The 14,095-nt window shown below is 37.9% G+C and overlaps 1 protein-coding gene across 1 annotated transcript in view; it reads right to left on the bottom strand.

Moving 5' to 3' along the window:
• Window positions 1-14,095, bottom strand: part of LOC148049684 (cytosolic phospholipase A2 epsilon-like) — a 47,429-nt gene that overhangs the window by 17,311 nt on the left and 16,023 nt on the right. Inside the window, exons 3-10 of the mRNA XM_087723949.1 lie at window positions 13,365-13,501; window positions 9,663-9,794; window positions 8,170-8,210; window positions 7,719-7,761; window positions 7,021-7,084; window positions 3,526-3,680; window positions 2,233-2,310; window positions 708-745 (exon numbers count right to left, since the gene is read on the bottom strand). Coding sequence (XP_087580075.1) covers window positions 708-745; window positions 2,233-2,310; window positions 3,526-3,680; window positions 7,021-7,084; window positions 7,719-7,761; window positions 8,170-8,210; window positions 9,663-9,794; window positions 13,365-13,501 — 688 coding nt within the window. The remainder of the gene's footprint in view (window positions 1-707; window positions 746-2,232; window positions 2,311-3,525; window positions 3,681-7,020; window positions 7,085-7,718; window positions 7,762-8,169; window positions 8,211-9,662; window positions 9,795-13,364; window positions 13,502-14,095) is intronic.

The raw sequence follows: 14,095 nt of genomic DNA, 5'->3' as shown, positions 1-14,095 counted from the left end.
ATCATTCAAAGTTACAATGGATTCAAAAAATGTTATTAGTGACCCATCTTTGAAATTATGACTGCCACACCACCAGCATGGTCACATGATTACATTTTGGGGTCTTGCATTTATGACCAGCTGCAGCATTCTGGGGGTCACATGATAACATTTTGTGAAGTTTTGGGTATTTGGGGAGAAAAAAGGCAAACCTCCCGCCCCCAAAATGGATTTAAGCTGGATTTAGACTTAAGACCATGTGAGTCAGTACAATACAGTAGGAAACAACTAGAATCATTTGCAAATAGGAAAACTAATTGCTCTTTTTTAAAACTTGAGACAGGGAATATATTATTAATAATTAATAGAATTACTGTACATTCTGCATTTTCTCCATTTACTTCTATAGGAATACTTGAAATGACAATATCAGGGTGTTGAAAGTGAATATGGCAGCTAATACCATGCAGTCAAAGCCTACTTACCTTTTTAATGTATTACATGTTTAAAAAATGGGATTAGATTTTAATTGCTTGTTCATGGCTGCTTTTATGGCTTTTTTGAGTGCTCCTATTCACTCTTCTAGGCAACATGTCAGCTGGTTAAAATTATTTTTCATATTAAAATCACATTAGGTTGGTACTACAATAAAGCAAGTCATATTAAGACCAAAAGAATTAGACAATGTGTGTGAAATTATAGTTCAGGTTTATAAAATCCCTCCTTACCATTCCTTTGCCTTCACGCTCAAATCAAATATTTTGTCCTTAAAAAAAAAAGAAATAAAAGGTGGTTAAATGCTAAAGGGTGTTTATGCTTTCATTTCTTTCAGTTTTCGAATACATTTTACTTTCACAATAATATATATCTTTGTGGCTCTGTAAGAGTTTCAATGTGCAAAGAATTAGGCACAAGTAATTGCCTCCATCCTACAGTATGCAAATTGGAAGCTTTATTGCTAAATTAGATAGATTAACTCAGACATATATTCCCCAAGATCCAGGTTTTAACATAATAATTACCGCACTTTTTGAAGTATAAGACACACTCCCCCCACTAAAAGAGGGTGAAAATGTTGGTGCGTCTTATACACCAAATATAGCCATTTTTGGTCTCCCCAAACCCTGCCCCATGCATTCGCTTTTGCCAAAAATGGACCTGTTTTTCACAAAAATGGGGCGTGCAGAGGGTTTGGGAGGCCTGCAAAGTGCTCCGGGGAGCTGGGGAGAGCAAAAACTCTCTGGGGGATTTAGGAGGCCAAAACAGGGCCATTTTTCACCCATTTTTTGCAAAAATGGGGCATGCGGATTAGGGAGGCCTGCGGATTTTTCATGACGGTTGGGAAGAGCAAAAACCAGACACGCAGCAGCCAAAAAATAATTTTTTTCTTGTTTTTCTCTTCAAAATCTTGGTGCATCTTATAGTCCAAAAAATACGGTATATTTTTAATATAATAGTTAAATAAATAATTAATGATCCAATCAGATTTACCTGATATAAATTAGCATAGACAATAGAAAAACCATCTAACAAGGTCATTTAGATAGTCACAGGTTCATAACTATTTTGTAGATCTTTAATTATTTCTTATTAATTTTTTAAATTTAAATTAGGCAAATGAAAAAACAAGATTTACTTCATTTTTGAAGATTTTGAAGATTTTATTAATATTTGTAGGCCGCCCTTTTCCCTGAGGGGACTCAGGGCGGCTCACATAAAATCGGGGAGGGGGAATACAGACAGTAAACATAGAGACATATAATAAAATAGTAAACAACATACATTCATCATTCGGGAGGGGCAACTATCCTTGTCCCTGAAACTTTTAAATCAATTCATGACTGACTAGTGATCAAAAGAACTCTTGAATCCAATCATAATGCAATAAGTGAAGCTTAGCTGAAATACAAATTTATGAAGAAATGTTGGTAATATCTGAAACTTTTAAATCAATTATATCCTCCTTCCCCCTTGGTGCTGCATAATGCTACAAAACCTAGCATACTTTGGACTATGGTTAAAAGTTACATCAAACAACAGGACTAATAAGAAGGAATTGAAAAAATATTCCTATGAAAATGAAAGTACAAGTGGCATGTTTGAAGCCAATAACATTGGGCATTATGATATAGTCACATATGTGAAAACACTTGCCCTCTTTGCCCAACCTTGATGCCCGTTTTCATATTGTCTCTTTGAACTAAAAGTATATTTGCATATTTTTGCCCTTAAAAAGCAACAGCTGATTCTCACCGGTGTTATCGTCACTTTCTCATTTATTGGAAGTGAGTTCAAAGGAACAGTTGTTGATTCATTGCTTTGTCTGGAAATCTGCAGATAAAATAAATAAGTTCTGTCCATTACTGACTGCGATGAAATCATTTGAATTTCAATAAATAAGTAAATTTCTGCTAGGAAAAAGTGTGACAAGGAATTGGTTGGAGCTAGAATAGCTGTAGTGATCATGAAGGAATTTTTGATGCCCAAGAAGTGGAATGACCACTGGTTTTCCTCACCACTAATTCTTTTCAAGGTATTTAAGTAACTTTGGTGTTCTGATTTTTGGAAGTGTTCTAGATTGACTACTAATGAGTGTTCTTTGATGGCAGTCCATTGCTCAGCCCAAATGTTTGTTCCCCCTCCCATCAAACTACTAAGAAATATAAGGCATTTCCACCCAACCCCAAAGTCACATTTGTACTGACATTCTCATCACAGATGCCAAGAAATTGATCAATGTGACCTACCTCCTATTATTATCATTATCATTATCATATGGCAATGTTACAATCCAGGAGACCACAATTCAATTGCAGAGTTGTAGTTTGGCTTGCCAAGGTACCAGTCCTGTTATAGAACACACTTATGCACTTTCCAAGGTATTACACAGGAGGACAGGCTGTCTTCACATCAGAGAGAAAGTGTGGCTCTTCCTTCATTATCACCCAGGGCCCTCTTTCCTGGAGCTGCTTGGCAAGTGAGCACCGCAACAAGGAAGGTTCAGAGCCATCAGGAATCTGACTACATGCACACCCCACCAAAATGGTACCTATCTATCTACTTGCATTGAACATGTTTTCAAACTGTTAGGTGGACAGAAGGTGAAGCAAGTGGCAGGAACTGATCCTGCCGTGCAATGCTTGGCCTCAAACTACAGATCTGAGACCATCTCTAGAGTCAGTAAGCCATTGAGCCACCATGCCTCTTACTTCCATTCCCTCCAATGAGGCTGTACAAAACAATGATGCTCCAACCACTGCCCCAGTCCTATCTCAAAATTGCCATGTCAGGTTTGTTTTATGGAGTGGAGTATAAATAGGTACTGGTGTTAAAGACACCAAGTTGTGCATTAAATCCAGCAATCAGGATTGGGGAACAGTGTCAAAGTGCAAGAGATTATTTACAAAGTTTCCCCTGGAGCAGCAATTGAAGCAGAAGTGGCTCAGCTGCTGGAGGCCTCCCAGGACCAACAAAGTTGTGGAAACACAGCTATGCAACACACTCTCAGATAGACACAGGCTATGAGCATGGAGACAAGCAACTTACTGCACAGAACTGTCTTGGCAATTCAATGTTAAGGTCTGATTGGTTATATTTAATATAGTGAAATTTAGCAGGAGAAGCAGGGCAAAGCCAGTAACCTAAACGGAGATTTTCAGCTTCTTCATAGGATCCATCCACTGAAAGAGTAAAATTTCTGTCTAAATGAAAGACAAAACAAGATTCTTAATTAATGATCCTATGAAAATATACACAAACATTGAAAATGCCATTTAGATTTTTTGATTAATGGAAAAATTATAGGAAGGAAGGAAGGAAGGAAGGAAGGAAGGAAGGAAGGAAGGAAGGAAGGAAGGAAGGAAGGAAGGAAGGAGAGAAGAGAAGAGAAGAGAAGAGAAGAGAAGAGAAGAGAAGAGAAGAGATCTTCCCCTTTTAATCCCCAGTCCCAGTTCAATACTATTTTGAAGACTACTTAATGCTTTTTAGGAAGTGCAGAACTTAACAAGAACCAAGGAAATTAACCCCCCCACACACACTTCTCTCTGTGAGTAGAACTTCACTCCCTGATCACTTGATTCAATCATTAGATTGCAGAGCAGCATAAATCAAATATGTGGTTTCCAACATATTTAGAATATGAAGGATATCAAACTGTGCAATATGGCTTTGAGATTTTTTTAAACAAAATATCTAAGAACACATGCAACAGACCAAATCTAGATACTGAAAACAGTGATAAATTAACAAGTAATGAATAACCATCTTCACAATTAGCCATTGCCATAAGATAGAGTAAGATGACATATATGGAAGCTGACTGTTCCTTTAGTGTCCTCCCCACCACCCCAGGAGGAATATTGCAGGATATTGCTCTGGTATTGAAGTGACATACAACTGCCAAGGGAAAGGAGATGCCATGTGATCCTTTGCTTCAGGCATCTAATTTTCATAGGCTGCTCTAGATTCTCTCATTTTATTGCCAGATTAGAATATGCAAGGAAACTGTAGCCCTGAAAAGGTTAGATGAGTATTGTCCCTATCTTAAATAACAGTGTTCAACATAGTTCTAGGGTGCAACAAGAATGTTTTTTTTTCCTCAAAACATGAATGTTTGCTATATTAGGATACAATTAAAGAGCATATTGTAATTACTTGGCACACATCAAAAGGAGTATTAAATTTCGCTGTATGTTACATCCTTGTTGCATTTTGATGAAAGCAATTCTTTATAATATCTTTGGGAAGGAGTGATAAAAAGGAGATTAGATACAGATCTGATCTTTTTCTATAGATTTCACAAAATCTGCACAACCATATGCAGCACCCCACTGTGGGGAGTTTGTAGTGAGTTTTGCTAAATGTTGGATTCTACAAACACAAACACAAAAAATTCTGTGAAGCTTGGGACAGGCCACATTTCACAATGAATAGACTTGATGTTGTTTCATATGTAATCTTGTAGGTAAGTGTTCTGTCCCAGGCCTCTAAATTACACTGATGCTGGCTTGGCCATCTGCCACAACTAAGGAGAGAGATAAACCACCACTTGGCTAGGAGCCCAGAAAAATTATCTCTATGAAAAATAAAACTCACGGAACTCACAGAATTCTTCAAACTTTAAACTGAGATTGTAACTGTTGTTTCCTGCAAAATTCCCCTCCCATCGCCCCACCTATAAGCTCTCTGGGAGGGGCCAATCAGTCCTATTTCCTTCTGTGAGCCTGTTTCCACAGCTGCTGCCTTTTCCTATCAGCCCTCCGCATCCGTATGTCAGGGAGTAAATTTGCAGTTGCAAGGAAATGAAGTCAATCTTATTAAGGCCAACTCTGTCATCTCTACGTTTATTTCAAAGTTAACTCTATTCAAGCACAATATAGGCCATCACGAACTATACCAATTTCCAAGCTTCTCTGAGCTAGAAGAGAAAGGTGGGATACAAGATGATGATCTTCAAGTTTTTTGTGACCATTTGGAAATTCCAGATTGAGTGATAAATCCATTTTCAGATACTGAGGAAGATGGGGTAGTGGAGGAACATCTCATAGAGCTGCAAAATGACATTGAGCTGAAGCCAAAGTTTAAGAAATCGTACCAAGAGTTTTGGTTACAGAAAAAAAAATCTGATCGCTATCCTGCACTAAGGAGAGTGGTTAAGAAGCTCCTTGTTGCATTTCCAACACCATATGTGGCTTCAGTGTGGTCATCCAACTTCTCTCCAAGCAAAGAAATTGACTCCATATTACTGAACATGGTGATTTAAGACTCCTGCTAAGTGACTTAAAACCAGACATTGGGAAACTGGTATCACTTCATGAAGCCCATCCATCACATTAAAAACTTACTGAACAGTGAAGTAGTTACTAAATTTTACTGAGTTTACTAAGTTACTAGTTACTAAGGTTCTTGATAAATGACTATCAGACTTTGAGAACCTGGTATCACTGGATCATGTTCAACAATTTTGTTGAATTAACATTAACTAAAATATGCAATTAATTGTTACAGTTTTGAATTTTACTGTTACTATCCTCCTTCCGTCGTGCAAACCGCCCAGTCATATGACCCCACCAGTCACGCCCATCAAGATACGCCCACAGAACCAGTAGTAAAAAATTGAATTCCACCACTGGGTGGGGGGCACTGACGATCAGTTTGTAGCACCAAGGGGGCGGTGGACTGAAAAAGTTTGAGAACCACTGATCTATACCATACATTCAGTACATAAAATTAGAGAAGATCCCTCCTCTCTATTAATAAGAATAACAACATTTCCTTTCCTTTCAGAAATGTAGTAACAATTTCACTATTTTAAGGGACATGGTTGCAAATGTTAGATAAATGCTACATGCACTTTTTAAAACTTCAGCTGTGTATTTAAATCCAAATAAATCAATTTTAATAAATCTGCCCATTGTAGAAATAGATAAAAATAAATTGAGACATATACTGGCATATTTTATGTATGTATTATAGAACTTCTGAAAATGTATTGTTATGGGATTGTCATGGGAAAATTATTGCCCTTTTTCTGATTTCACTTGATAATCCATCAGCAGAAAAATCTTTCTAGTTTTAATATAGTCAACTGTCTTATAAAGGCCTATAAAAATTTACATTTAAAATTAAACGGAGAAGGGGATGTCTAAAATAAAATAAATTGCAAGAATGACAAATAGATTGATTATGTGTTCAGTTCAGCAATTATCCAAAATACTTTGAATGATAAGACCCAAAATTGTTGAGTTTGTCAACACTTTCTAATAAAAGTCAAAATCCCTCTTTGCTAGGTTTCATGCATGTCTTTTCCCCCATTTAATCCAAATTAATTCTGAATTAATTCTGAGAGAATTCTGAGAGAAGATGCACTGTTTGTCAACATTTTACTTTTCTGGAATGTAAATGCAATTAAAATATTTTTTTTAATATTTCATAAGTTTACAGCAGTTCAGTATGGATTGTGAAGGAACAGCTTGCAAAGAGGAAAATAAAATACTAATCAGTCCTTCTTGCATAATATAAAAATAAAAAGTTGTAATTTACCTGTTAAGATACCTTTTCTTCTTCCCCCATTCACTTGAACTTCTAAACAGGCAACTTCACGAGACTGTATAAGATTTGTTATTTTAAAAAAAATCAATAATAAAAGATGTTGTATAGAGCAAAATTACATTTTTATACTTCTATCCCATGAGTCTGTTATGCAGAATGACATGAAATGTAAATGGTACAGATCCTGTTTCCCTGAAAATAAGACCTCCGCAGATAATAAGCCCCACCCGAAAATATTGCAATACAGCAGCAGCCGTGAAGTGACCATGCTCGCTGCCTCCTGAACTTCAAAAATAATAATAAGCTCCCCAAAAATAAGGCCACGTTCTTATTTCGGGGGTCAAAAGAAAATAAGACCATGTCTTATTTTCAGGGAAACATGGTAAGACATCAGGCCTAAGCACTGAATTTATTTATAATAAATTCAATATGCACAAATAAAGCACATGAAGGAATAATTAAGCATGGTGTTTTGATTTTTTTAAAAACCTTTTCCATTTCTACTCTCTAGTCAATTTCCATTTGCTCCAGATTTCAAGATATGCTTCAGGCTTGGCTTTTCTAAATGAACAATTTCTACCCAATCACCCAGTGCAATGTTAACATGAGCAGAAGCTGAGCATCCTTAGTTTAAGACCATTTCCTATTCAGCTATTCAATTCAAGAGTAGTGTAGAATAGCAAAATTACCACTAAGACTCCATTGGTAAGAATTTTTTCTGGAACATCCGGGCTGAAAAGGGAAAAAAAATATACATTATTTCAGTCAATGTTTTAACAAGCAGGGACAATATTCCTTCTGACATGCTTGTAATCTTCCATGCATCAACTCAATAGCTTGAGTGCTCAAAATATTCATTCGACTTCATGAGGAGGAACATGGTCTCACTGTCTCCACAAGGAGAAGTTGGGCTTAACTCAAAAGCCCTTTATGTGGTATTCTTTCCAGAGAAAATGGAAGGATGATGGAAGGACTGCTAGAACTACTATGATTACTGAGGAAAATGACACTCTTCTGTTATTGTCAGATGAGTTAAATCTGTATGCCTATTGACAGTACTATCTAATAGGTAAGTTCTAAAGTAAGCTGTCTATGCTGGCAATTCTCTGTTATGCGTCACCTCACAGTTTTTGGTCTTACCTGCTCTCCATTGTGAATTCAACTTCTAGTTCCTCCTTGCCCTAAAAATATAAAATAAATACAATGTTTCATATTTTTATACATTTCTGCACATTCCTTTAGGAATAAGAATTAAATGCTTAAATAAGGTTTCTTTGCAGAAACATAAAATGTAACCAGGTCTTTTCCCCACCTGTACCACTGCCTCCAACACCCACATGTTAAATATAGATGACTAATTCAGGGAAATCAATGTAACTGAACAAGGCAATGCATTGTCTCCTATGTACAATATTCACTGAATATTTTTACAGATAGAGTGATCTAAATACCTGGAAGTGGAAAGGTAAAAACAAAACAAATATTTCTTGAGTTTATTATTAATCGGTTTTAATTTAAAGACTATTAATGTGGCTATCATTTTGAAGTGACATTGTTGTCCATATGCCTGATTTGTCTTCTCAACTCCAGACCGAAGTATTTAAAGGAGAATGCAGTTCACATTAGTGATAATATGGAGAAAAATCTCCTGAGTTTTTCTTCTATTAGAAAAATTCCTGCATTTATGTTTTACCAGTCCTCATTAGACTGCTGTAAAAAGTATTTGATTTACATGTGTATTTGTAATTGATTAGGAGCTAAGTATGATGTTACTGGTTCTATTTGAATGACTTGATTCTCATTTTTCCATCACCTGTCTGATGACCTGTAGCTACCCTGACTTCCCATGCTTCTATTAAATCTCAGAGAAAACCCATGTTGGCTTTTCAGTAATGATTTTAACTGTTGACACTAAAGAGAAGTGAAAAATCGAGAATCTTTCCTACATTGGACAAATTCAAAAACTTTTTAGTCCACAAAAAATCCAAAAAACTATTTGTGACTAGCTGCAGCTCATAAGTTACATATTTGATATAAAAATACTATTTTATGTAGACTAAACGTCCCCTTTTAATATGGTTCCACATTAACAGTGGGAATGTTGTGAAAATCCAGAGAAACATGTCTTTTTGGTTCCACCACAAAAGCACGTAGAACAAAATCGCGCTCGACAAAAGCGCGCTGTGACGTCATCACAGCGCGATGAAAAAGTTCGAAAAATGTAAAAATAAAGCGAAAACCTTACCCTAAGCCCCCCAAACCTAACCCTAAACCTAACCCTAAACCTAACCCTTAACCTAACCCTAAACCTAACCCTAAACCTAACCGTTAAAGTAACGAAAAACCTAACGCTAACCCTTACCCTAACGCTAACGCTAACGCTCTAAAGCTAACCCTAACCCTTAACCTAACCCTAACCCTAACCCTAAACCTAACCCTTACCTTTATGTGAATCGGCTTGCTTTAATTTAATTTTTATTAATTTTTATTTGAATTTTTCGATCTTTTTCGTCGCACTGTGATGACGTCAAAGGCGCGCTTTTGTCGATCGCGCTTTTGTCGTCCGCGCTTTTGACGGGTCACGGTCTTTTTCATCAAGTGGAAGAAGCAAGTTTGTTAAGTTTAGCAGTCACCTTTGGATTTAGCTGAAAGCTCAGGGGAATGCTTTCTCCAAGTTGGATTTTAGATACATCAAACAAAACAGTGAGGAGATGGTCATCTTCTGTGATTTTGTCTTCATCATAGACGTTAAATTCCAAAATATTCTGTAGAAAGAACAACAAAAAGAACTTCAGAATTCTATCCATGACTTAGGCTAGCATCCTGCCTCAGCCTATTTTCCCCCCTTGATGTTTCATTTGTTGTTAGACAACAAAAGAGTGAACATTTCTTTGCAAAAAATAATGGAACAATTATACTATGTGTACCAATGGCACGTGGCAATAACACTTGGCAATTAGCGCTATTAGTACTTAGCAATAGCGTAGCTTAGTTTAGTTTAGCACTTAGCAATAGCACTGAGCCTTTGGAAAAAGTGCAAAGAAGAGCAACGAAGATGATTAAAGACCTGAAGACAAAAACATATGAAGAACAATTGCAGGAATTGGGTATAGCTAGTCCAGAGAAAAGAAGGACTAGGGGTGACATGATAGCAGTTATTCCTGCATTTGAGAGGCCTCCACAAAGAAGAGGGGATCCATTTATTTTCCAAAGCTTCAGGACGCAAGACAAGAAACAATGAATGGAAACTAAAGAGAGAAACAACCTGGAATTAAGGAGAAACTTTTGGCAGTGGTTTGCTCTCCAAGTTTATTTCAATTTAGTTTCTGAACATTTTGTTATAAGACCTGGCGATATCATCAGCAGGATTTTCTTGTCTTATTCTCCTTAGCTTATAAATGATTTCTTATATATAACAATCAATCAATAAGAGAACCAATCAGCTGCTCAGAATTTAAATATAGTTCCAAACCATCAACTAATCATACGAGCAACCAACCACACTGGCACATAAGACATTTATAAACTAAAGAGAATAAGACAAGAAAATCCTGCTGATGATGATGTTACCTAGTCTGGTAACGAAATGTTGAGAAACTAAATTGAAACAAGCTTGGCGCAAACCACTGCTAAAATCCTAAACCCAAGCAAACAGTTTTTTTTTATTATTTTAAGGAGAGGCTCCCTAACAGTGAGAACAATTAACCAGTGGAATAGCTTGCCTTCAGAAGTTGTGGATGCTTCATCACTGGAGATTTTTAAGAAAACACTAGACAGCCACCTGTCTGAAATGGTTAGGGCAGTGATGGCTAACCTTTTTCCCATTGCGTGCCAAAAGCGGGGAGAGTGCAAGGTGGTCGTGCATGGGCATGGCCTCACCCATAATGCTATGGGTATGACCCCACATGTGCATGTGCACATGGCCCCCAGCCCCCCCCCGCTTTGGGCTCACAATAGATTCATTTTTTTCCCTTCCCAGGCTCCAGAGGCTTTCTAGGAGTCTGAGGAGGACAAAAAAGCCTCCCCCCCCCCCGGAGGGGAGCAGCCTTACAGGCCAACCATAAGTGAGTTCCAGGTTGCTCCTTAGGGCTGTTTTTCGCCCTTCAGAGCTTTCAGGAGGCTTTCTTGAAGCCTCCAAAGCACGAAAAATGGTCCAATGCATAAACTGGAAATCTGTTCCCAAACTTCTGGTTTGTGCATTGGGTTGTTTTTCATCTTCTGGAAGATAAGGGAAGCCTCTGGAAGGCAAAAAACAGTGTTAAAAGAATGCCCAAATCAGCTGGCCAGCGCATGCAGGGCAACGCCTCATGTGCCCTAACAAATGGCGTGTCATAGGTTCGCCATCACGCATGCCATAGGTTTGCCATCACAGGTATAGGGTCTTCTGCTTTAGCAGGGTCTTGGACTAGAAGACCTCCAAGGTCTCTACCAGCTCTATTCTGATTGATTGATATTCTGTTTCATAGTGCTTTACAGCCCTCTCTAAGCGATTTACAGTATACAGCCCCCAACAATCTGGATCCTCATTTTACCAACCTCAGACCGATAGAAGGTTGAATCAACCTTGAGCACTCAGAATTGAACTCCTGGCAGCACGCAGTAAGTTAGCCTGCAATACTGCATTCTAACCACTGCACAACCATGGCTCCTGTAGGTGACTTTGTTTGTTTTTATTTCTAATTGCAGATCCTGATTACATAAATATTTATTGTTCTAGTTTCTACAATCCATCACACAATAATAGCTTTCCACATAACAGGATTTGCTTGCCAATGAAATGACACAATGTGTGTTATTGTAGTAATCTGAATGAAATTTAGCCCAGGAGCCCCAGGTCCTATTGCACATACTGCAATGTAGTCATGGAAAAGTTCTATTTTATTAACATAAAATTAAGTATGAAAATCCCAATGGATTTGTAGAGCTTTCCATGAAGCTTTATAAAAATGCAAAAGGAGCAATATTTTATTTGTTTTCTGCCCAATTCCCAATTACTTCTGGCAGTTTATCCATAACTGCTATTCATTCAGGGAACAAACATTTCTTACGTTATGAGGAGAAGTTAGGCCTATTCTGCCTTGAGGGGGTTTACCCCCAGCTATTTTGGTCTCTGTAGATTTGCATAGACAACTCTCCCACTGTGTCTATTAGTGAAGTAAAGCCAGGGGCGGGCTGCTACGGGTTCATCTGGGTTTGGGAGAACCCGTAACTAACATTATGTCCAGTTCGGAAAACCTCCATATCCCACCTCTGGCTTGCTCCGCTCCTCCCACCTCATCTTTCCCAGGAGTCTCCATGCGGCCCATTTTGGATGCGAGGTAAGTGCAGGGCCCGCACAGAGGCTCAAGAAGGGGGAAAATGGGCCTACCAGAAGTTCTGCAAGGCCAGAAATGGGCCCGTTTCTGGCCTCCAGAGGGCCTCCGGAGCCAGGGGAAGCAGTTTTCACCCTCCCAGAGGCTCCAGGAAAGCCTCCAGAGCCTGGGAAGGTGACACAGTCCCTCGCTGTGGTTCAGGAGGCGACTAGCCCATGCCTACCATGGCCACGCCCACCCAGCAACTGGGCAGAGAACCCATTACTGAAATTTTTGAAGCCCACCCCTGAGAAAAAGCTGTTGTGCTTGAACAGACATGCGGAGGCCATAGAGAAAATCTTACAAGTCGATGCACCATACAGTTTGGGTATTTTTAAATGCTGTTTGAAATGTTTGAAAGATGAGTGAAAGAGGCATCAGGTATGTGTTTCATTGTTGTTTGTTGTGAGGAAACAAGGGAAACAAAATGGCAAATTTCCACTGTTGCATTGTCTCTTGTCTGAGGTCTGATTCTTGAATACCGTTGGTAATTCATCTCTTGTTGAATGGATTGATTCACAGTCCTTTTATTTGTTTGCTCTAGTTTTATGGTTATTTGAAGTGACTATTTGAACAGCAAGCAGAACTTGAAATATTGGGAGATATTGTTCTAAAAGTATGCAATCAGGCACAATTTTTTTAAAACTAGTGTCATTTCATAGTTAGCCTCTCCACATTATTCTTTGTATATTGAGTATAAAAGGGATTCCCCCAAAAACATCTGAGAATTTCCTCATAGAAATTGGGCCTTTAATGGCATCTGATTGGAGAGGAGTGTGATATAAAAAAAATCAATATCACAGCCATGATCACATGATCAAAGCCCAGCCCTTTCTTAAATGTGTCAGAGATAAAGGGGGGCAGGGTTTCAATTCAACACAAACATCTACCATCTTGACTTCATTCCCCCACTCAAACAAGGACAGCCTTTCACACTTGGTACCTTCTAAATGTGTTAGAACACAGCTCCAAGCATTATCTTACCTTTACTTTGTTCTGAATTCTGAAGTGAAAAGTTTCATTCCACACGGGATCCTTAGAATCTTTGATGGTCTGCGTCTTCATCCTTTTCACTGAAGCGGTCGGTAAGTATAAACTCACATAGCAGTCAGACTGGGTTACTGTACCAAAAGACATGGAATTTTATTAATAATGTAGCAATGTGTCATGATTATTTACAGAGTTGTATCAGTTTCTCAATATGTAAAGTTATTTAGTCATGTCAGTTGACCCAATTGTAGATCCAAATAGAGGATAGCAGGAGAAAAAGGGTTTGGAGTCAGAAGAAACAGGACTGACATGGCTAGTCCACAATATATGGATTTAAAATACATTATTAGTAGATTGCAGAACAATAATTATAAACTTCCTTGGGATAATGAACCAATCTAGAATAGAAATGTACTCTAGCTGGACATTTTCATAGTGGATTCATGGTCCAAAATGTATAGGAACACTATTCAGTATTTCCACATTTCTTTGTTAATATAAGTACAATAACTTGCATGTGTATTTTTATTTTGTTTTGTTTGTTTCAATGCTATGCCTATTCCCAAAGGCCCTGGATAGCTAACAAACATCACAAAGCAACCCACCTCAAATAAATCCAGCCAGAAAATAAATCAAATATAATATCAAAATTATACAAAAAGAAAAAGAAGTAAAAACAGGGATGCTACTGTGCACCAGGGGAAGTAGTATAATTTTTTTCCAGC

Source organism: Thamnophis sirtalis, unplaced genomic scaffold, assembly GCF_051295495.1.
Source record: "Thamnophis sirtalis isolate CommonGarterSnake01/CBP01778 unplaced genomic scaffold, rThaSir2_p1.2 scaffold_1, whole genome shotgun sequence".
In the NCBI taxonomy this organism is placed as follows: Eukaryota; Metazoa; Chordata; class Lepidosauria; order Squamata; family Natricidae; genus Thamnophis; species Thamnophis sirtalis.
This window is presented reverse-complemented; position numbering and strand designations above follow the sequence as displayed.